The sequence below is a fragment of the Balaenoptera borealis genome (genome assembly GCF_965194805.1).
Source record: "Balaenoptera borealis genome assembly, chromosome: 6".
NCBI lineage: Eukaryota > Metazoa > Chordata > Mammalia > Artiodactyla > Balaenopteridae > Balaenoptera > Balaenoptera borealis.
In genome coordinates this window covers 70,170,372-70,194,304 of record NC_138863.1, presented here as the reverse complement: position 1 = coordinate 70,194,304, position 23,933 = coordinate 70,170,372, and the positions used below count along the sequence as shown (strand labels likewise).

The following is a 23,933-nucleotide window of genomic DNA, read 5'->3' as shown; positions in this document are numbered from 1 at the left end:
TGGGGAATTTGTTTGCAAACATTTCAATGGTCTTAGGTTTTACTTAGCCATTAGATGAGTCCAGATTAGGCCACAGAGCCTAATGGATTACAGATAAGTCTACATAATACATGACTGTCTGGCATTTCTTCACTTTTCCATGTTGTCCTATTACTGACAACGGATTCCGCATTTAGAGATCGATCGTAATGATGTATCTTAATTCTATATGACTATTTCAATTTTCCCAAATGTTGTAGAAGTCATACTTAGTATCATACTTCTAGCAATACTTATATAATGTTAAAAATGTCATTATAAAATTATCATGTTTCTTTATTTTTGTAAGTTTGATATATTCTTAAGTATGAGAATTTTTAAAAAATAGTGCTTTAACTATTTTTCCAAGTTGATATATTCTCATTTAAGTATGAGAGTTTTTTTAAAATAGTGCTTTAACTAGGATATTTGGATAATTTCTGGTTTTTTTAGGGCTTTAGTAAAGGTTTGCTCTCATTCTTAGGTGCTGTTCAAGAAGAATATGACAGAATTTGGTATAAAATAAATGAAAATAAATAGACACAAGAATATAGAAACACTAAAGCCTTAAAGTATCCATGCTTGACATAATTAAAATTTATTCAGGTTGAAAACAATTTCTAGGAAGTTTTAAATTCCAAGGAAGACAACTTTGAATACAAAACTCATTGACCACAAGCTTCCGCTTAGTCTTTCTGATAATGAGAATATTAAGTATTCTGATGCAGTAGCTTACAAATGTAATTTTGCTTTATTTTCCTGCTTTGACTTCCTGTCAAATGTCTTGACTACTTCTGTAGGAATAAGCTAGCAACAGCCCCAGGCATACAATCATTCCTTTTACAGCATTCTCCTTAGGCCATATCCGTACCATGGAACATTTTTGCCCTTCTAAAACTTTGTGAAAAGAAAAATAATATGTATATATAATATATTATGCTTAATATTCTTCCCTTTTTTCATTCAAAGAAAATTTCAGATTCTTCCTTTATATGTCTGTGAAATAGGAGAGAACAAATTTGACAGTAATCATAAATGTATTAGAATCTGCCGTTTCCATTGCCCAGAACCATTCACATAGCTGCATATGTATGGTACTTATATGTATGTGTGCCATATGTCCATTTTGGAATTTATTAACTTCAGATAGGCAGAGATGCTATGTAATGAGCTTCTAACCTTTTATATTATAAACCCATTGTATGCCAATGGGGTGTTGTTGACTGTTTTCTGATTATATAAAGATTTTAGAAGTAATTAAATATTACTAAAATTCCTAGAACTCAAGTTTTCTAAAAGGATTCAAAAAGAGATTAAAGATTTATTGAGGCAAAGTTACAGCTGTATCCGGTTCGGAGTATGAGAAAAAGTAAGGGAAAATGCCATGTAATACATTAATCAGGCAGGTTTACAGACCTTTAAGTTCTCAAATAGATTAATATGATGATACTTTAATGTGATCCTCAGTACATGGAAAGAAACAAGTAAACAAATAATACAGTCAAGAAATAATCCATAATTGAACATTAAAATATAGTTCTGACCAGTGCAAAGAAAGATAATTCTCCATCTGACAAGTGGAGAGAGAAGAGTTAAATTAAAGATATTAACTTTCTAACTTGGAATTAGTATTAAAAGAATATGATCAGTATAGAGAGTAGGAAGATTTAAGAAGGATTACACTAAAACTTGAATTCTGGTTGAATTTCTACTTGGTCACCCAGATCTCGGTATTCCATTTGCTTGAGGCTATGGACTCCACTGAAGGATATGATCTTCTTACTTGGCATCTTATACCAAGGCCCAGTCTTCCAAGAGATTGTACATTAACGTGGTAAATGAACAAGTTCTCCAAAAAATGTTGCATTTCTGCAATTACTCAAATTAATTGTGTAACTTTGATTGTGATCTGGAAAGATGGTAAAGAGCAGAAATGTCTCAGCTCCCTGAGACTTGAATTTAAAATAGGCTCACCTCTTGTCCTTTTGATGATAGTTACAAGCTTGTACCTTTATCATCCAAGGTTTTACTATCAGTAGCCCACTTCTGGTCTTATGGCACTGAGAAAACATTAGTTTGACCTTAAAATTCAATAATGAGTTAAGCAGAATAAATAGCTACACAGGCCAGTCCAAGGTCGCAGAGCTTCTGTTCCAAATTTTCATGTACTTCATGCATATGCATATGCATATGCTTCAGTTTTTAGAAAGAAAGGATTATAATCAGGATAGAAATGAATATTGGAACCCTGACATTTTGCACATTGCTCTGTGTAAAGGGAAGACTGCAGAATCAAATTCTGGATGTCCAAATGTGCTCAGAGTACCAACACGCTTTCCTTCCTACTTCAGTATTCTCTAGGACATTGTACACATTTGACAAAAGGGCTGCTGTTAAAGCAGTAAGCCCCAGCAGAATGTTTGCTCCTCGGTGAGGGAGAAGGAGGTTAATGTCAGATAAATCCTGGAAATTCAACTCTGTGCAGTGATCATGATATTGACACCTCTTGGTTTGTGGGAGGTTCACTCTAACATATATGCTATAGGGAAAAAAAGGAGGGAGGCAAGTGGGACTTGTGATTTGTATGAAGCAGTCTCATGAGCAAGGCCAAGAAGATGGAAAAGAATCTAAAAACAAGTGCAATTAAACAAATTAGAGAGCATGTCTTACTGCTCAGAAAGATCAGAATTGGTTGTGGATTTGGGAAGCATGGCCTAATTATTGCACAGGCAAATGTTATTTCTAATTGAATCTTAGAGCAAGGCAAGCATATTCTTCTTCCTCAAGCAGTGGTTTTCAAAGTGTAGTCCCATGACCTCTGCTGTATCAGCCAACACCTGTCAACTTGTTACAATCTGAATTCTTGGACCCTACTCTAAACCTACTGAGTCAAAACTCTGGAGATAGGGCCAGATTCTGTGTTATCAAGACCTCCAGGTGATTCTGATGTGTGCTAAAATTTGAGACAAGACCTTTCCTAAACCCACAGACTTTACATCACCAGATATAGTCTTCTAAATCCAAGAATTATTGTATTTTATAATAATTTAGATAAGTCAATTAGAGAAACTGAATCAAATATTCTGATGAAAAAACATGTTGCATCCATCTATCTATATGAATTCTATATAGACTACTCCTCCTCCTCATTTTTTCTTTTCAGTTTTCATTGTTAAAGTGAGTTGTTTTATGTATTGGCTCTTCTACATATTGGAAATTTTAAGGAATACCTCTTATAAATATAACATTTTATGGTTTACAAATTATTATGTGTGTGTGTGTGTGTGTGTGTGTGTGTGTGTGTGTGTGTGATGCTTGTAGCGTTATCTATTCTATTAGTAATTGGGGAAGGAAATGATCAAACACTTCTTAGGTTCTGTAGGCCCTGTTGTCTTCTTGGGTAAAATAAAGGGGTTAAACTTGATTTCTGAAGTCCCTTCCGTTTTTTAAGATCTATGAATTCTAAAACTGCTGAATGTTTTCTCTCTGTAATACAATAGATATGTTTATGAACATTGGCTCTGTGCTGCTGTTGTTGGTACTTTGAGCTATTTGAGGGCTCCTACATAGATACAGACTTTACATGAGAAATGGATACAGTAACTGATGTTACCTATTTCACTAAAGGTAGAGCATTTGTTAGGTATCATAATATATGAATTGTATTTTTTACACTATCACAAACTATAATTCAGATTCATGATGTAATTTTATATATAAGATTTTATTCATCAAAACACACCACGATTTAACCCTGATTTTATTTTCCTTTTCTACTCAGCACAGGCCTTTGGCCCCAGCCAGACTAGTTGTTCATTGTCATGCAAACATGTCCTATTTATTCCTACCTTTTATCCTTGACCCATATTGTTTCTTCCCACCTAAATTTCTTCCTTTCTATTACCAAACTGATCAGATAAGACTGGCCCAGATACCACTACCTCTGGTCCTATACTTTCTACAGTGATCCTTCTCATCCTCTGAGAGTAGGGTTTATGGCTTTCTTTTCATTGTTGTATGCCCAGTACCTAGCAGATTACCTGTCTTGAAGATCATGCTTAATACGCGTTTGCTGAATGGATTCACGAATAGCTCCTGGATTATTCTTTTTGTTCACTGTGTGCCTAGCACATAATACATACTCAGTAAATATTTGAGTGCTACTGAATAGATTTGTTTTTAAGCCTCTATTTTTCTGCCTTTTACTGGCTATAGCATTAACTGTCCTTCACTTATTTAGTATCCGACCAATGCTTTGGCTATCTTAATTAAAAGATGGTGTTCAAATCAGAATATGAACATTCCTCTAGTCAAATTGGCAAAACCCCCTCAGGTGCTCTTGGGTAAACTTTGATCATCATCCTTTGTAAAATCTCCATGTTGTAGAGCTCAGCATATTTTTTGATGGACACTGTGTAAATGAAATGCTGAATGGAACTCATTTTAGGATACTTCAGACTTATAAAGTGAAGTATACCCAGTAAGCTTTTTGCTTTCTCTCTCTTTTCCTGTATGATTGAGATAAACTAGGTTGTGATTGTCATGACGGCTGGTGCCTGGTTTGACTGCTCCTCCCCAGAAAGTCTCAATTTTTGGCTTCCTCAACAGTGCCGCCTAGGATGCAGCCGGCCCTCTATCCCCGAGCTCTGGGGCCCACCCAGCTTCCTTCTGGCACCGAAGGCAGCGGCTGCTCTGCCACCCTTCTCTTCAGATAAGCATGGCTTGGAAATGCTATCTTTAGAGGTGATGAGTTTTTGTTTGGATAGAATTATGACTAGTATAAAGCCCACACATGCTAACAAGCCACAGAGTGCAAAATAATTATTGAAAGCAATTTGAGAGAAAAGTGGAAAATCATCTGAGGAAAAAACCAAAATTGTTCCCAAAGCTTTGGTCCAATTTTTTGCTGTTAGATTGAATCTCGAGCCTTAGTTTTCTGCTGCCAGGTAACCTAAGCACTGATGGCACCGTTCTTCTCTTCAGCTTTTTTTGAATTTTACTCTTTATTAAACCTTGTCTACCTGACTTCTTGACACTTTATTCCAAGTTGGTCAGAAAAGATACTACATACCAAGCTTACCTTTCAGTGGACAACCAAGGAAAACATTACATTTTGTTTGTATTTGGTTTTACTTAAATAGCGTTTGGGGTTGCTGAATATTTTCTCTTTATGTTCCTCCATGTGCATTAAGATAACCTTTTCTTCCTGAAAGGATACATATGTTCTGCCCATGGCCTCAATGATGTGCATATAAATTAATGTGGCACATGTATTATTTCCATATATAGAGACTAATCCATTTGCAAGGCATACATCATTTTAGACTACAGATTAGCTCTGCTCAAATGCTTAAATGTGTAATTTCAAACCAATGATACTGTCTACTCACCATGAATTAGTACTAATGGTATCTCCAAATAACATGGGGAATAGGCATAATACATAAGAAATAATGTACATCTGAGAGGTCTTAAAAGAACAATTTTCCTTGAAAAGTAACAGGGAAAGAGAATAGAATGGATTCCTGTAATGCAAAGGGGTAACAGACACATGCCCATAGCACCGCAGAGTATAAATGTAACATTGGATTGGGGCGGGGGGTGTAGTTTATAAGCAGAGAAGTAGCAGATCTCATACAGTCCCCTGGCCTCTCCATTATTCACAGCATAGGCTGAGCATAGATATTCTGTATGCAGCATGGCTAAGGTCCCAGCAGAGGGGAGCCTGCCTTAGTCACAGGTCAGATGTGTAGGGAGAGCACTTCAAGAGTAAAAACGAGACCTGCCCACACATTACGTTATACATTCATAGGTTAGCTGAAGAGACTGTAGGAAACACTGTTTCTTTAAGTAACAAGAAATACGGCAATGGTTTGTTAGACTAGGCAGCATGCAAGTTGAGGACCCTAGGAACAGTCTTGCATGCCAGGAATAATGACATCAGCCAAAAGTCATGTGTTTCTGGAACCTGATTTAGACCAGCCAAGCTACTGCTAAGCTCCTGAAAGAGGGAAAGCAATGAGGCTCCAGGGCCTTCCCTGTTTTCTGTCTTCAGTTCCCATTTGGTCAGGAAAGTCACCTAGCTCTTCATCTCTACACAACTTAAAATTCCAGTTCTGGAATTAGAGCCGATAATTCTAACATTTTTAAATGGCCCCAAATAGTTCTCTAAACTTGAATGTTCCTAATTGACCCACTCGAAAATAAATGCATTAAATAGGAGCTATAATCTGGAGATAACTATGTTTATTTTTTGGTACATGGAAAAAGGTTAGTTATAACATTATTGAACACTAAACCAGGACATTTCAGTGCTACATAAGATTATCTTCATCCCAAAGATATACTTTTAAAACATCATATATGAAGAAATGAATGTATGAAGCATTACCATCCTTTGGGGGAGGGTGGAACATTGTCATTGTAAGAAGAAATCTGAGGCCTAAAACAAAAGCTTACGATGAGTCTAAGTGGAAAGCACTCCTGTGTTTTGGTCCAGAGAGGAAGATATCTTCTACCGTCTATTTCCAAGTCTCAAAGTATTGTCTTCAGACCAGCATAATCAGCATCACCTGGAAGCTTGTTAGATGTGTTACTTGGGACCTGGTCCAAATCGACTGAATCAGACGCTGGAGGTGTGGCCCAGTAATCTGTATTTTTAATAACCCCTCCAGGTGATTCTGATGTAAACTAAAGTTTGAAAACCACTGCCCTAAATACATCTCTCATTCCTTTCTAACAGAGCATTCTGGGAATGTAATTTCAACAATGAAAATGATTACATTACCCATATGTTTGTCCTTGTAAAATTTAGATTATTTAAAAAAAAATCTTGGAAAATAACCATGTTTTACATTGAGTGACATGAAGGAGGTTATTGTTAGCATTTAAATTACTTTGTGGTATAAGACTCATTAATTACTTATGTTCTTGGTAGCTGATGCTTTATTGAAAAGACCTGTGCTAGCATTAATAAATGCAAACAAAGTGGAAGGTTCTGAGGTTAATGAGATAGTGAAACATTAATCTCTGTTTCTTCTTTAATGTAAAGTGGAGACTCATCGGGTTCACTTTGTATATTTTACATTTGTCTTGCCAGGAAGAACAAAGTATGCTAGCTATGGAAGATGAGGGCACAGTACAACTCCCACTGGAAGGGCACTATAGGTAAGATATAAATGTAAAAACACACCAATATGAGTAATGGAATGTGTTGTTGTACACTCTACTTAAGAATTTCATATGCGTGGATTCCTATAGAGGTTTGTTGACGTTGTGTTAGAGTAGAAAGAACTGAAACTAGGTGTTAGATTACCCTGTCCCAGTACTAAGTTCTGCCACTAGACGCTGACTATAGCCAAGTTGCTTAAAATGAAGCGAGGCAGGGAGCTGTTGTCTGAAGTCTTCTCCTATTTTATAATGAATATGAAAGCTCTCTTTCATATTCTGTGAAAGTAGTACCTGAAGACAGGTCAAGATTCAATTCTGGGATAAATGCTAGGTATTTACTAAATTCATCACATGTAAATGTTTGAACTCTGGGAGAAACAGCGTTTACCCCTTCAAAAAGACACTTCCAAAGAGATAAGCCATTTCCTGAATTGAAGGATTCAGTTATACCAGTCGTTTTAGGAAATATTTATGTAACTCTCCATAAAGAAGATTGTGCTAATCTTCTTTATGCACAAAGACAGAGCAAAAAAAGAAAAAAGGCAGACTCCTCTAAGTTATAATAAAACTTTTGAAAGTATTTGGCAAAAAATTATATATATGATCTCAAAGTGCTTAAGGATAATATAGGGCCATACCAGTAAAAAAGCATAGAAGACATTTGTCTGAGGAGGAGATTTTTCATAGTGTTAAAAAAATAGGAGTGGATCTTCAGGGTCTAACTGTAAGACCATATTCCCTAGATTTAAAAAATATAATTATCTACCACTTAAGAGTGAGCACAAGTCTAGAAGGCATTTTTCCTTTCTTTCTCTCTCTCTTTCTTGTTTTTTTTTTTTTTACAATATTTAAATTTTAAAATCCTGTTGATTGTTTAGTTGAATCAGCATATTCCCAACTGTATTCTATAGAAATCTACCTAGTCTCTGTGGTACCCCTCTTAAAAGGATTTTGTGGTTTAATTAGTCTGAAAAATGTTCCATACCACATTTTAATTTAGAGATTCACAATGCACATTGGCACATTAAAGACTCTAGTACTGGCATTAAAAAAAAAAAAGTTTAACGTTGTTGCATCCAGCATTTTCTGAACTCTTTTGCTCACAAGACTCTTTTTCACATAATATCATGAAAAACTTATATTCTACATGACACTCTTTTGGAAACTAGTTGATCTCATGCTTTGAGTTACCAAGGGCTGGATGAATTAGAGGTATTAAAGAACACATGTCCAGATTGGGCAAGGAAGGAGCCTGTGAGACCTGTTTTGCTCCAGACTCTCAGTGTTCCTCTTCAAAATGGAATTTGTTGCCCTCCTGTGAATGTCCACAATGAGGGGCATGTGAGGTCAGCTTGGAATTTCTGTAGAACATGACTTTTTCCACAGCAGAGAATCTTTTTTTACGTGTGGTAAGAAGAGCACTGATTTCTCACCCAATGAAACTTTCTGTGACTTGGCCTGTGTTTTATCTCTGTTGATATTTGGTTGCCTTTCTAGCCCTGGGAATGTTTTGGAGAGTTCTAAATGGCACCTATAATTGGTTCAGTTTTAAAATGTAAAAAATGCATCCAGCATAGTACAGACCCTGATATTACAGGCTCCCCCAGTCATTTGGAAAAACCTCTGTCAAACACACAGGCTGCCTTCATTTATTCAATGAATATTTATTGAATGGATACCAAGTGCCAGGCTCTGTCTAGGTCGTGGGGGAACAGCAGGGGACCAATGGGCAAGAATCCTTGTTCTCATGAAGCTTATATTCAAGTAGAGTAGAGGTGAGGGGAGACAGGAAGTAAACAAATGAACAAGTCATGTAGTACAGTATTTCAAACGGTGAAAAGTGCAACAAAAACACAAAGCAAAAAAGAGGGGTGAGGTTGCTATGAGGCGATGGAAACAGAAATTTTAAATGGAGCAGTCAGCAAAGGCCTGTCTGAGCAGGTGACATTTGAACTAAGGAAGGAAAGGGTTATACCACGTAAAGGAACGTTATAGGCAGAGGGAAGAGCAAGTACAAGGCCCTGAGGGAACAGAAAGCCTGTAGTGTCCCAGGACAGTCAGGAGGCCATTGCATTGTGGCTGGAGAGGAAGGAGCCGGGGGTGTAATAGCAGAAGGTGAAGTTAGAGGGTAAGGGTAGGGACAGGGTCTTACAGCCCATCTACTGGGCTTTTGAGTGGGTGGGAGCCACTGTCGAGTCTGAGCGGAGGTGGGAAGAGCTCTGCTGGGCTATGAATGTAGAGGCAAGAGGCCCAGCAATGAACATGCAGAACCTAAACTCTGTCACTTGAAATGGATTAGGAAAACTGTACCCCAAACCAGTTTCTATATAACTAGAATCTTTCATTTAGATTTTTTATTCTTCATAGTTTTTGGGGAGAGAACTATTTAATACTTAATTTTTAATTATCAAAAATACTGTACAGACGCATAAGACTGTCCTATATTTAGTGTCTATCGCTAGATAACTGCAGTTTCTTATTTAATGTTTATTATTTCATTTTGCGTAAACTCCTATCTAGAGATGATCCATCTGTGATCAATATTTCTGATGAAATGTCAAAGACTGCCTTGTGGAGGAACCTTCTGATTACTGCCGATAACTCAAAAGATAAGGAGTCAAGCTTTCCTTCTAAAAGGTTTGAATTCTAAAATAATGTGAATTTATAATGATCCCAGTCATTTAATGACATGAATCCATTAAAAGAATAGCATTGGTTTCCATTGCACTTAGATCTAAAATCTTTCAGAAAATTCTTTTAAAAAGTGGGTAGAAATCGCAATTATCACATTTGTTGGTATGTTTTCAACATCTCCCTTTCAAATTGAAAGCTCACTCCAAAACTATGACAGTGGGGAGAAATGGTGCTATAAATGAGTCCCAATGCAGGACATTTTTGGACATTCATTTTGGCCTACTCTTTTGCAGTAGGATTTTAGTGTATTCCCTCATCACCCACTTCTCAGGTCCCACTTAGATGCCTGACCACGTTTTTCATTCTCCTGTTGTCCTTTTTAAAACCCATGTGGCACATGCAATGGTAATTTTGTATTTAGATTATTTCCAGTCCCTTATTCCAACCCCCTGAAAAACCTTCCGTAACCTTTTTACCCCAAAACTTTCAGTTCCAGAAAGTTTTATCCATTTTTACTTCTCTGTATGCAAACATTACAAACAACTCCTGCAGTTGTGGATGATAGTTTTAAATGCATGAGGTGGGAAGAGTGTGTCCTTAAATATCAAGAGTCATCACAGGATTTCCAACTGCATTTTCCAGAATTTATAAATAAGAGTTCAAATCATCCAGTCTTCTTAGATGTTGATCTGAAGAAAAATCTCTGTATTATGCTAATATTTCTTCTTATTAAAGAGTGATTGAGGGATTTGGGACGGTGTTTAATTATTAATTTCCTTTATTTTCATGACCTTAAATTAACTTTTTCTACTTAATTTTTATATTACATTTTTGTCATAAGCTCCCCTTCCTAATCACTCTAGAAGCTGATTCCCCAAAGGTAAGACCCTTTCCCTCAAACCTATTCCTTGGTTGCATTTCCTTTTGTTAAATGGTGTCTTCTAGAAACCTGGTCAGCCTATGTTCTTTGTGTGAGTTTTGGGGAGGCAAAAGGCGTGGAGAGTCTTGGGTTTAGATCCAGTGTCACATTGAGTGTTTACGGTGTTCCTATAACCACTCAGCTCTTTAAGAGGGTTTGAAACTTGAGTAAACTTTTTTCCCCACATGACTTATACAAATGCATCATATATAAATCAACAAACCTCTTAGAACTGTATTTAATAATAACATCAAATCTCTATATTTGAAAAAGAAAATTTATCCCTTGAATTAAGAAATTGCAAAGCTGGGAACTTCCATTTACGCACCACCATGCTTCCAAAACTGCAAGCTTTATCTTCATGAGAACTATCTGGAAACATGGGTTAGAAAAAGAGGCGACATTAGACTTAGAGGATATCTCTTATTGATGGTTTTTGTCACCCCAAAATGGCATGCTGCTTCAGTGTCATATCTATCTTAAACAGCATAAACAACACCAACAGTGGATGTGCAGAGAGTCTAGGAGTCTTCCCCCCATAAAGCTGGGGGATTACTTCATGTTCTCTCTCTCTTTCTCTCCTTTTCCCTCTTCTCCCCCTCTCCCTCTCTTTCTCTCCTTCGAATACCTCCACCACTTGCTCCAAAAGGAGGTTAATGTAAGTTACTCAACAGGCTCTCTCAAAGACTTTTGGTTGATATTTTCTGTCTTTTAACAAGGCTTTAAAATCTTCATGTATTTCTTTGCTTGGCTCAAGCAGAAGTAATATTTTATTCTAAAACATGCTTTATCTTCTTTTCCCAAAGATCCCTGCCACAGTCTGATAGAGTCATCCTCACAGTAGTTCTGATTTGCTAGACGTCTTGGAAGAAAATCAGTCATGAGAAGGGCAGTTTCTCAAACCTATTGAAATATATGCTTGTGGACCCTTTCTCATTAAAACTATGGCGTTTCTCTGATTTTTAAAAATGTAAAGTCCAGGTTTACGAGCTCAAAATAAAATGCCAGCCATGGGAATATGTGAAGAATTTGAGACAATCAGACTTAGAGATTGCTTTTCTTCCTGTACTCTACAGCTCCATAGTGAAAACTCTTTCTCTATTTTTCCTTGGTTCAAGCAACAGTTTTATGGCATGATATTTTAGGTACTCCTTAAAGTAAGTAAGTCACGTGATGCTTTTCACCAGAAAAACTCAATTGTTTAAAATATGTGTCAGATTACTTCTCACAGTAGACTAATTCTAGTGAACAATGTAGTGTGCCTAAAAGCAGATTCAATTTTAAATAGATCACCCTTTATATTTTCATATAACCACTTTTTTCTTATTCTTTGAACCTATGTTCCCACTAACATGAGATTCAAAACTATTGTGGAATGAAAGTTTACCCAGTTTTCTTTACTTTTAAATGTGATAAAATCTGTAGCTTTCCACGTGAAAAATCTCTCTCGGTTAGTTTTTAATGTCTTTCTTCTTCATAACAGAGGAAACTGGCAGAAAGAGTGTGGCTTCCAGAAATCCTAAAACCACCAATACTAACAACAGCAATACTCTCCCAAAGCCACCACTTTCTCTTGGTATCTGTTGAAGGCACTGAAGTGTGATGACCAGGAACTATAAAAATGCTATACCTGCTAGCGTGTCCATTGGCAAAAAACGCCCTTAAGACCAGGTTCTCAGGGTCTCTCTCTCGAGGCCTCAGCTGGCTTCCCAGCAGTCTCTGACACCCCACCCCTAGGTGTTTTCATCCTATCCCCCACTATAGGCCCCAATGCCTATCAGAGAAGCCTAGATACCTTTTCTGAGTGGAATTTGGCATAGCAGTTATATTTTCTCCGTTATTTCATTCGCTTTATGTTGTCCAAAAAAATTCACCCAGCTAAACTGAAAGAAGGATCTAAGAACTGACTGCAGGTTCTACCACATCTGCAGGATGTCTAATTTGATCCTAGCTCAGCAGCACTGTACATACATGGGACAAGCTCCTCCACAGCTTATTTAAATGAATTGATGGAAATAGGTCACATTAAAAACCACATCGCATCAGAATAGGTGAGCAACTGCCATGATACACTGACACCCAAGACCAGCATTTCTTGGGCAGGTACCTGGCAGCGCTTGGCTTTGCCTTGGTGGCAGAGGCTAGGGTCTAGGGACACGGCCCCTGCTCTCCTGTCCCCACACCCCCGCCCCCTTCCATGCTGGATGCTTCTTTGCTCTAATCTCCTAAGCCTCAGCCCTCTCATGACTGCTTGGTAAATGTTGTGTATATCAACTACTATGGTGTCATTGACAAATAACAGTTTCACACAGTGCCTGGCAGCATGAAGGTACTGGGTCACATTTTGCCCTCTCTTGAAATATTACTTCCTTATGTTTTGTCTCATCCATCTTGTGTCCCTTGGTCCTTACAAAGTACCTGGTATATAATAGATATGCAATATGTGTTTATTGTAGTAGCATGTAATAGATATGATATACATTTAATAAATATATATTGATATAATATATTTATTACAATGGAAGTTTAGAATTGATTGGCATCCTGAAAATGAATGTAACAAAGAATAAAGAGGGTAATAGCCATGCACCAAGAAGATTCAAGTCAATAATATTTTTTCATAGAAGTCTTGAGCTGGTTATAAAATTTCTGCTTCATTGCTGCAATCTGATCTGATATCAGAACCACTGGTTTTAAAGATGGGGGGAAAAAAAAGCCCAATCATTTAATTGGTTATTGTTTTGTAACCAAACAACCAGTATGACCAAAGCAGAAGGTCAGGAGGAAGCATGTCTGTGAATGATATTGACTTTATGACTCACTTTGTTTTCACTGCCTGATGGCTAATAGTGCCACTGGGAATTTGCTCACTTATCGAAAGGTTATGGAGCGTTGTGCCCACAGGAACTGGGAATGTGTAGAGACCAGTATGTCTCCGTCCCCACAGTCTCCTACAGATAGAATGTGCTTTTCTATCTTTCAAAAGTTAGAGCTCATTGGAATTGAGACTACCAGCCTCAGAATTCTGGCATTCAAGCTACAAGAAAACTTAGAGGCCATTTAGTCCAAAACTAGTGTGCAGATGAGGAAACCAAGTCCCAGAGAAATTAAACAGCTAGTCCAAGGTCACACAGCTCATTCTTAGCTTCCTGAAACTGAATGTCATCTTCCGACTCCAAGCCCAGGGCTTCCTCTACCTGCCCCCGCTGCCTTTTCTCATTGGCTTTGTTTGGCAGAAGACACTGGGAGCCAGGTAGCACCCAGGGAAAAGTTAATTTGGAAAGTAGCGTAGCAGGCACTTGTCATCGGAAAGGAACTTAAAGTAGAAGAAAGTGAGTCATGCAGATAGAGGAGTTAAAAATACAATTAAGCCTCTCAACACATCATGTGCACACTGTCATCTCTTCTCATGGAAGGAGAACAGAAAAGAGGAAGAGTGGCTTTGCTCTGACCTGTAAGTACTGTGTGCTGAGAAGTGTGGCAGGCACAAGCCCGGGTGCTGTCGACACCCGCTCACACCAGCTCTCAGCGCTGGCGGCGCGCCAGAGATGGCAGAAGCTCCGGCACTTCTTACCTGATGGCGCCGGGTGGCGGTGACAACTGAGAAGGGCTGTTTCTAGCTTGAATTGGAGGAAAAACAATTTAAAAAGCACACTCTTAGAATGTGTCTTAAGTTATTGACCACTACGAAAGCTGCACAGGAGGCCCTGTAGGAAAAAGGGGGCTTTAACTGTCTCTTTCTTATTTGGAGAAGAGTTATATAAAACCAAGGGTTTCCCCACCATCAACTATCTCATAGTTATATTAAGAGCCCAAGTGAACAGTGAAAATGTGTGGGTTCTTGCAGCTCAGGGCCCCAGCGGCCGGCTGTGGGTTGCCCTCGAGGCAGCAGCAGGAGGGGCCCGGAGGGGCCTCAGCGTTCGGCTTGGCCTGTGCCAGACGTGGCCGGGAGGGAGCAGAGCTGGCCCTCGGGAGTACGCACGTACTGCTCTTGGTGTGAGCTTCATGCATGTCAGCGCATTATTTGAATTTCGCGTGAAAGGTGTCAACTTGAGAGTAGGAAAAGTGAACATCGGAAAAATAGTTTTTAAAAAATAATAGAGTCACATTACCAGTTTGCCCATTGATAAAGTTAATTGGAGAGCAGTTAAAACAGAAGCCACTTGGGAATGAGTTTATTCTGGAAGGAGTGAGGTGAAACATCGTTCCTCTGATGGACAGGAGGAGGGTTTGTCTGTGAAGAGACGGCACAGGTGTTTGGAGGGCAGTGTGCGGGGTGACCGGGTCCTCCCGACCAGCAGAGGCGTGTCTGTCCTCTGGACGACAGCGCAGTTCTCACCAAAGATCAGAATCCAGTCTGTGCACAAAGGATGCGCCACTTGCAGCAGGGCCCAGAAATACCTACTGCGACATCTTGTTTATGTCATTCATCGTGTCAGTGCTATCTTAAGACAGGGGCATGACTGGCATTTTCAACAATCATCAGTGATTCATTTGCACAAATGAGGACCATGGTATTAATCTTGCATGCTTTGGGTACTGTTTTTAAAATGTCTGGTTTTTGTTTTTTAGTTTTTGTTTTTTGAATTTCCCTTTTTCTGCAGTTCTTGGTTTCTGTCTCACTGAGTGCAGAGGATTTTAGTTGTTGCTATCTATCTATGCTTCGCAGCATGAAAGAGCAATGCCTAAGGGCCCTTGTGGTGCTTTGGGGTTGATGGGTTTTGTGTCTGAACCAGCAGACCTCCCAGTAGCCATGCTGGATTGAAATAATACATTTCTCCTTTTTCCCCTGTAGCATTGAAAGCCGAAAAGAGAAGAAAGCTGACTCAGGGAAAGGTGTTGACAGGGAGACTTGTCTATGACTTGATCTTCAATTTATTTTTTACATATATATGAGAGGAGTGCCACAATTATTCATAAAACTGCTTTGATCATGTATTATAAATTCTGTCTTTCATCCCAAATCCACCTTCATACTGTAAGTAGTGCAATACTCGTTTCATTTCTGTGTTTAAACTTCTGAACAGTGAGACACCCTTGTGAGCATATACAATAGCTAATGCAAGAATCTCTGTGTTCCTTGCTGTATTTTAGACATTTGTAAACACTAGATTCTCATTGTCAGTTTTACGAGAGCAATAGCTTTCTTAAAGAGATAAGTCATATTACCTAGTTTGTATTTTCCTACTTAGGGACCTGAAGATACCTGATAATTTCATTTAGAAGAATTCTGAAAGGTAGTCTTACTTCTTTTTATTTTTTATAGCTTAGCATTAGTGACTTATTTCGAAAGACCCAAATCGAAAAGTTAGTTTGAAAGCATTTTTTAATAATTGTATTTATGCATTTCCTTGATTTAATATGATACATTTAATACTTAAGAATTTATATGTAACTAAAACTTAAAGTCATTTTGAAAAATATATATGGAAACCTATTCACAACTTGTTTAAACGAATCAGATACTAATGCAAAGAGTCAAGTAGTATTTGCTTAATATTCAGGTTGTGATTACATGATCATATACTAGGCTTGTATGAAATGCTTTAGAAAAACTTTGTAGGTTTTGTGAGATTTTCAATATAAATCTTTATCAGAAATATGCTGTTAAATTTACCTCCCATTGACAAAAGTGTTTTCCAAATAAACCTATTATATACATACTTGTGGAATGCCACATGGTGAGTTATTGTACATGAAATTCCACTCCTGTACAGTTATTCCACTGCTAAAGGTCATGGACTGCTTAATGCTGCTTCTGAATCATGTTCTAATGTTAGACTGATAGGTCTCCAATTGTCATTTTTTCTTCTGCAGAGCTCTTTTCCACGTTTTAATTAAATGCATGCTGTAGAAAAATAATCTTTTAAATGAAAATTTCAGATTCTGTTTGAGACGCTTCTGTAGATATTTCAGTCTATATGAAATAATCCATCTTGACTAAGTTTGTATGAGAGGAAGGAAAGTTAAGAATTTTTGAGCATTACTAAAAATACAGTATTTTATTTCACTTCAAATGAATGTGAATTAATAAAGACGAAATCTCATAGTGCTCTTGTTTCCTAAGAATTACCAATGATCATCAACCTTATAATCTTCAGCGTCCAGTTTTACAATAATTCAGAGCCCTGTGGCTTTCCCAAACTATGAATTAATATTCTGAGTATAAGTGTACATGAAAAGTGAAAAATAAAACCAAAACAAATCCTCTTGTGATTAAGCTTATGAAGGAAATAAACAACAAAGCCTCCACTGGGTTCAACATTTTGATGCCTTCTGTAAAATTTCCCTCACAGTCTTTCAAGGAGCCATTTCGTTTATGGAACATAAGCCTAAAAAATATAAGAAGAGTTTGTAGTTAATAAAGTCTGTGTTTATAAATGCCAAGGAAAAATACAGAAACTTTACATTCCAAATGCATTGCCTTTGTGTATTTTATAATACAGATACTACATGTAACCATGCCCATTGTTTTATGATTTAGACTAGCTGTACATGCTAGTCAGTCCCAAAAGCAGCCTCCTAGTGTTTTAATATGTTAATAATTGTTCTGTTTAAAATGATCATAGTGAATTAAAACCTTCACATGATCACCTATTTGAATAAGCACTCATATCCAATGAAATTCTGTATTTCTGAGTATTTTTATAGTCATTTTGTTCTTGTGTGAATTTTAATGCTATCCCTATGTTAATCTTAATATTTTGAAATCATATAAAATATAAGAAAAATGTAGTGTTATATATTTCCTCCTAATTTCAGATTCCTGGTCAAAATTACTGAATATCTTGAATGTAATTTATTGCAAAGTTTAAGTAATGTGTAAATGTGACTAGGATATTGTGTTTTTCACAACTAAGAAATGTTATGTGGAAATAAATATTTATCCTAACTAATTTACTTGCAAATTTTAAATTGTGATGCAAAGTGTTTTGTCTTTTTTTCCTTATCAATGTAGAACATTTTGATTGAACGTAATCCTTAAATTTAGACACACCCGTGATGTTAAACAAACTTGGTGATGTAGACGTTTCAAGAGTATTCAAACAATTTGAACTTTATGAACAAACTATGATGAGAGGTATATTAGGATGTACCTCTTCATTTTCCCGGAGAGCAGTGACTTAGATACAAATGACATTGTACCCATGACTAGTAAAAGCTTCTAAGATCCTTAGTAGGATTTCCCATTACTAGAACTCCTTAGGCTTCGGTTTTTACCCCTCTTGGGAAAAGCATTTTCTAAAATTTGTCATCTCCCTGTTTGTTACAGTAGATCAGATGGGACCACTATTCTTTTGTAGCCATCTAGCAATATGTTATGGAGGTAACTGCATTCAGAACTGTAATGTACTGGTTAGTATTTTTCTCTTGACTCATGCGTTTACTTTGTAATTGCTATCACTTAACAGCCTTCAATATTGGGAAATTTCTCCTAGATATAATTTGAGTATCTCCTTGGTGTAGTTTAGCCTTATAGAAGCTCTCCATTGATGATTCACTAGCGACTTGTATTTCAACACAATCCCTAAATCTTTTAGGATTTTTCTTGGCTTTTAAAAGTGTGGCTCATTATTTTTTTAACCTACACTGATCTACCTCTGTTTCTATTGAACTTTAGCCTCTTTGCTTCTAAGGGTGGGACTATTTTACTATCATTGCAATATTGCTCTCCAAATTTTCCAATATATCTCTCTTGTGTATTCATACAATGAAATGAGATTACAACCATTTGAAAATTTTATGAGAGTAATTTGGGTAATATGATGATTCTCTAAATATCTACTTTGAAAGTCTGCTTGTAATCAGTCCCCTTGAAGGAGCCCAATATTCAAGCATTACTCGTAATACTTTTAGAGAGCTCTTTCGGTGTTTTCCTTAGAAAACTGTAGCTCACGGACACAGCTGTCACTTCATTACAGTTTCTATTGGTGTAATGGCCACTACTTTTGGTGCTGGAACTTTGAAAATAGGACTGTGAGCCTCGCTTCTAAGGGCAGGGTAGACACATACCTGTAACATAATGTGATGTGTACTGAGTTGGTTGTACGATGGAAGTGAGTAACTCAAGGATGGAATTTTGAGTAGGGCTAAGTTTGAAGAAAATGTTATATAAGAGGTAGAGTATGAATTAAGATGGATATGGGGAAGGAAACCTACTCCAAGAACTGCAAAGATCTCAAACATGTCAGTATTGAAAAAATAAAATAGAAAGTAAATATATGTGGTATAACAGGAGCCTGACATATGTGATGTATGACATATTTGAAATCCAGCAGACAGCCCAATATGGTGGAGTGTTAGGAGTGTAGTCGGGACCTGTATGAAAAGGTAGGAATACAAGTTGGAGACATTATAAATGATGTTAAATTTTATGTTAGGATATTTCAACTTTATCCATTAAGAGTTTTCAGTAATGGAGAGGCATGCATTTGGGGAAAGATTAGTCTGGCAGCACGGTAGAAAACATAGTGGGGGAAAAGTGAACTTATTTCCTTAGGGATCCTGTACTCAGGATGACTCTCAGAGACTCAAACCAAACTCTCATTGAGTGGTCTATAAACTTTTATTATGATTGAAACAAAACAGGCTCAAGCATATTCTGTAGGTACTTAATAAGTAACTACAGGCACAAGAACTTTATGATAAATCCTTTCACATAGAGCATTCCTTTATATAATGTTTGGGGTTGTATTTTTCAAAAATGTTCAGAAAAACATGGTATCAGCAGTAACCCTGAGAAAATTAAAGAAATCTAAGTGTAATACAAAATTCAGCCAATGGCTGGCTCATATGAGTCCAGAAACCACCCTCCCCCTGCTCACCTTTTCATCCCACTTACCTCATCCACCCATAGACTTAGCTTTAGATCTAGGTACTTTTACCTTCAAGTGTGTGTAGAGTCATGGATTTCTTCCATTTGTTTATAAGCTCCTTGAAGGTAAGAATAGTGTTTTATCCCTTCTTTGTAACTCTCCGGAGCCTAGTTCTTTCTGCGCTTTGCTGTTTATTTGGCCAGCAAAGGCTGTAGACAGAATCATAAGTAAAATATATCGAAGATGTGGCCTCTCAGTTTATTAAGAATCATTAAGGATCCAGAAAGGATTCTCACTGACATGGCAGCACTGGAACAAAAGCAAAAGCTTACTGAGCACCTTCATATGCCCAAAACCTGCGGACACAAGACGCCTAAGGGGAGAACTGGTGTACCCATGGAATCATCAAACCAGGCATGGTGTATAAACCTTCACAGCAATGCAACAGGTATGGGAGGTAGGTATTTTGTTATCTCTTTCAAATTAAGTAACTGGGGTTCAAAGAGGCTAAGCAATGTTCTTTAAAATGTTCCTTACTGTGAGTCTCGATGCTGAGATTCTAAACCACGTTCGCCTAGCCTCGGCTGGAGTGCACTTACTGTCCAGCAGGAGGCAAGATGTGGCCACCTTCCCCCTTAACCAGGCAGTCATTCTGGCTCATGCAACCAGAATTGGGTTGAGTAATATTTCTTCTCAGTATGTTACATTTTCTTTGTCACTCATCCTTCTGTGATTAACACTAGAAACCAAACCTACTCAATGAAATACTATTTTTGCTCACAAGTCACAAATATCATGACTTTGGATAGGAGAAACTAATTGGAACAATTAGAGTTTTCGTTGTTTGATGGGTCACACTTTTCACCAGACATGCATTTTAAATAATCTGACAAACTTGGGGTGACTGCTCAGTTGAAAGATTATTTAGAATAAGAATTTTGACTGAGTTTGCTGGAGTTCAATTCCAGAAAAGACACCCTTCTCAATTTGGCAGTAAGAAAATTATCTTTCTTTTTATTAATTCAAAGTCTTGAGTTTAAATGTTAATATTGTCACAGAAAGGTGACATTCGGAGAGATGATACATTTCTACTGAGCATGACATTGGTCTTATTAATCCCATGCTCTGAGCTTTTCTTAAGGGTAGTGACGTTATGCTTTATTACGCACATTCATCTCTCATTCTCAACCACCCGTGTCCCTCAGGCATCCTGAATACACACTCCAGATCTTTCAGGATGTATGTAATACTGTTCTCGGACACTGCTGTCACAAAGTTGGAAGAACAAAATTCTCTTACTTTACTCTGAAAAAAACCCATTCTTCTGTTTTGGTATTTTCATTTAGAGCTTATTGAATCTTAAATATTGTACAAATCTAATAGTTTTATAAATTGGAATTATCATATCAACTTAGAGCAAAAGCAACAAATGCCAAGTGGTGAAACTACTAGCCTCAGTGACCACCTGTGAATATAAAACACTCAGAATGACATACAGCCTGATGAGATCAATGATCTTCATGGTGGTGGCCTTGAGTCATCACGATGCATTGAATTATGGTCTATGCCGGTTATTTAAGAAAGCATGGAGGTATGTAATCATTTCTGGCAAGATTTCCAATTTAAAAAAGTTCGAAAATAATTTGTAAAGTGATTTTCTAAAAATCTTGATCAAAACTTTAAAAAGAAACACTGTATCCATAGAAGGGATGTGACAATTTCTCCCTTCCTTTGGCGCGTCTGTTCCTGGGCACCCGTGCGCTCTTAACAGGTTGTTTACGAAAGGATCTTAGCATCCAGGTGCCTGGTGAGGCTGCGACAGTGAAAGGCAGGCAAGTCTGCACATCTTACTGGTATGGCTAGTTCCTGTGTGTTTCAAACCTACCCTCAGGCTAAGTCTATCTCGAATTTATTTGTCAATTTAACTTCCTTCCTCAATAAACTAATTTAAAACTGTTACTGGAGAGTAAAACTTGTCCTATGAGGGTCAGATGAAATTTACTTTAACTTCAGTCACATCATCACCATTTGCAACCCTCATTATGTGAAAAATACTTGCTGGGATTTTTTTTATTACCTCTGGGCTCCAGAGAAAACATGGGCACGTTTTGAAACTAAAGAAACAATAAATTCATACAGTTTTGACATTGTACAATAGTTGTACAATATCAGATATTATATAATCATCTTAATATCTGTATAGTATCTGATATTGTACATCTACTGTTGTAAAATTGTCTTATTAATGTCTGAACAATACCTGATATTGCACAATATCTGGTTTCAATTAAGATAAAAGGAGAATTTTTACTTAATTTGCTTTATGATTACTAATTCAATCCAGGATGTGAACATATGACCTATGATTACTGTTTCTGGATATAAAAAATCTTCCGCAAAGATGGGTCCAGCTACTCACAATGATTGCAGTCTATTATTAGAATTATGACAAGAGCCCTAGAGGGTTTGAAGGTTGGCTTATGGTTCCAATGAATGAATGATATTTTGAGACTTAATTACTCAATGCCATGCGCTGAAAATACAGTTGAAACAATTTCACAATCTTCTGTTCATTCCTATGCATGACTCACCAGTCTCATGTTGAATTGATAGATTTTTTCCAATTCTTCCATTTTTAGATTTTTATGCTGTAACTCATTCTGTCTGGGACAACTTTTTCCAGCTATGTTTGAAACTATGTTTGAGTTCATAAAATCAATTTTTAAAAATAAGGCCATTTTGCAAATAATTGAACAAAAATATTATGTGTCCTCAGTTATCTCAGCATCTTAAATGCATGGTTTCATTAATATCGTTATGTCAACCAAAAATAATTAGTTAAACACTTAAGTTGTTGACTTTTTTTTTTTACTTCTACTGAGCCATCTGGGCTACCAAGATGATACTGTCGAGATTATCTGATATTATGAGCCTCATCGTAGTTCCCTGGAATAAAATGATATAGTATGTATTATATAAATAACCAAAACTATTTTGAGTTGATTTTTCAAAAGCTTATATATATGTATGATAACAGTAATTGTATATGTATTAGATAAAATCGCTATGAATTGCTTAATTTAACACATTTCTATGTATCTATTTCTTACAAAAACTGAACCCTCTCCATGTTTACGAGGCAGTTTGGGATAACAAGCAAAATAAACAAGAGCCTTTCTGAGTAAGCGTGTCCATATGCCAATGCAGTTTAGGTCTGATTCAAGACACAGAACTCATTACCTCTGAAAAAATGAAGGCACATTTATTACTGACCAGGAGAAATTCCACCGTATGTAGAATGGGAATCATATTACATACATTTGTAGCTAATTTTCAATTTTTAAAAACAAGTCCAAGGAAGTTAAAATATTCTTTTAATTAGATGCTCAAAGACATGAAATAAGAAAAACTGATGCAAAGACTCCTTCAAGTTAGGATTTGCAATACAAATATTTTCATCTCTTAACAGGGCAAGCTGATGTGTTCACATCTCCGTTCCAAGCTGCCTCTCTCACTAGGAAACATCAGTATTTTTAAAGCACATTTACAATGCTTTCCCATCACCCTTGCTGTGTTTTTGTAGCACCTATAGCCATAACTGGCACCTGGGGGCCCTGCATTGTTGGCAGTTTCTCTCTCATTTCTTTGGAGTCTATTCAACTGCTGTGGTTTTATTCAGAAGTCAGTGCTTTTGCATATATGATTTCCTGAGACTGTTTGAATAGTCTTTCTCAGAAAACTGTGCCAGTCTGGCTGTGAACAGCTCTTTGAGGAGCTGGTAGCAGCCTGGTTGGGTCAGCAGGCTTGGACTGGGGTTCACAGCCTCGCCAGCTTCTTTCCCTACCCCCTCTTTTCTTACCCCTGCCTCGGTGACATCACGGCCCACATCCTGTCATTCCTTCCAAGAAGAGAACAAGTCTAGTCCAGTTAGAAAAAAATGCTGCCCAGGGAACCTCTGCAAAGCTCCCATGAAAACAATTCTTAATTGTTGTTTCACTAACTGATATGGAAGTGATTTTAAATAATAAACAAAACCAGACTGAATAATTCAAACTTCCGTAAGGTAATAATCTGTTGCGAAGACAGAAGTCCCTACTTCGGGTTATAGATATGAAATTTGGGAACAAAGGTAACCTTAACATTTCTTGATTTGAGTGTACTTTTTTAACATCATCATCTTGATGGTGCAGTTTTGAGATAATGAGAGCAAAAGTGGCTTTTCAGAAGCTTCAAATGGCATGCTGTTCCAAGGTGCTAAGGTAGAGAGAAGCATTGCTTTAGGAAGTGGCTCATGTGGGTGTATATGTGTTGGTGTGCTGTGCTGCTGGCGATCCCATGGTCTTCATCTGTATACCACTGGAGAGAGAAAAAGAAAG

The 23,933-nt window shown here is 37.2% G+C and overlaps 2 protein-coding genes across 16 annotated transcripts in view; one reads left to right on the top strand and one right to left on the bottom strand.

Moving 5' to 3' along the window:
- The window catches only part of SLC4A10 (solute carrier family 4 member 10), a 301,412-nt gene extending 285,008 nt beyond the window's left edge, over nucleotides 1–16,404 (top strand). For 10 of the 12 annotated variants that reach the window (XM_082395267.1, XM_082395273.1, XM_082395276.1 and 7 more), the window contains 4 exons: nucleotides 7,118–7,185; nucleotides 9,709–9,825; nucleotides 10,664–10,702; nucleotides 15,537–16,404. In XM_082395267.1, the coding sequence (XP_082251393.1) occupies nucleotides 7,118–7,185; nucleotides 9,709–9,825; nucleotides 10,664–10,676 (198 nt within the window). In that variant the 3' untranslated portion in view covers nucleotides 10,677–10,702; nucleotides 15,537–16,404. The other 2 variants (XM_082395271.1, XM_082395269.1) reach the window with 2 other exon arrangements.
- A 6,394-nt stretch (nucleotides 16,405–22,798) lies between these two features.
- The window catches only part of DPP4 (dipeptidyl peptidase 4), a 77,514-nt gene continuing 76,379 nt past the window's right edge, over nucleotides 22,799–23,933 (bottom strand). For all 4 annotated transcript variants that reach the window (XM_082395284.1, XM_082395283.1, XM_082395285.1 and 1 more), the window contains exon 26: nucleotides 22,799–23,913. In XM_082395284.1, the coding sequence (XP_082251410.1) occupies nucleotides 23,812–23,913 (102 nt within the window). In that variant the 3' untranslated portion in view covers nucleotides 22,799–23,811. The remainder of the gene's footprint in view (nucleotides 23,914–23,933) is intronic.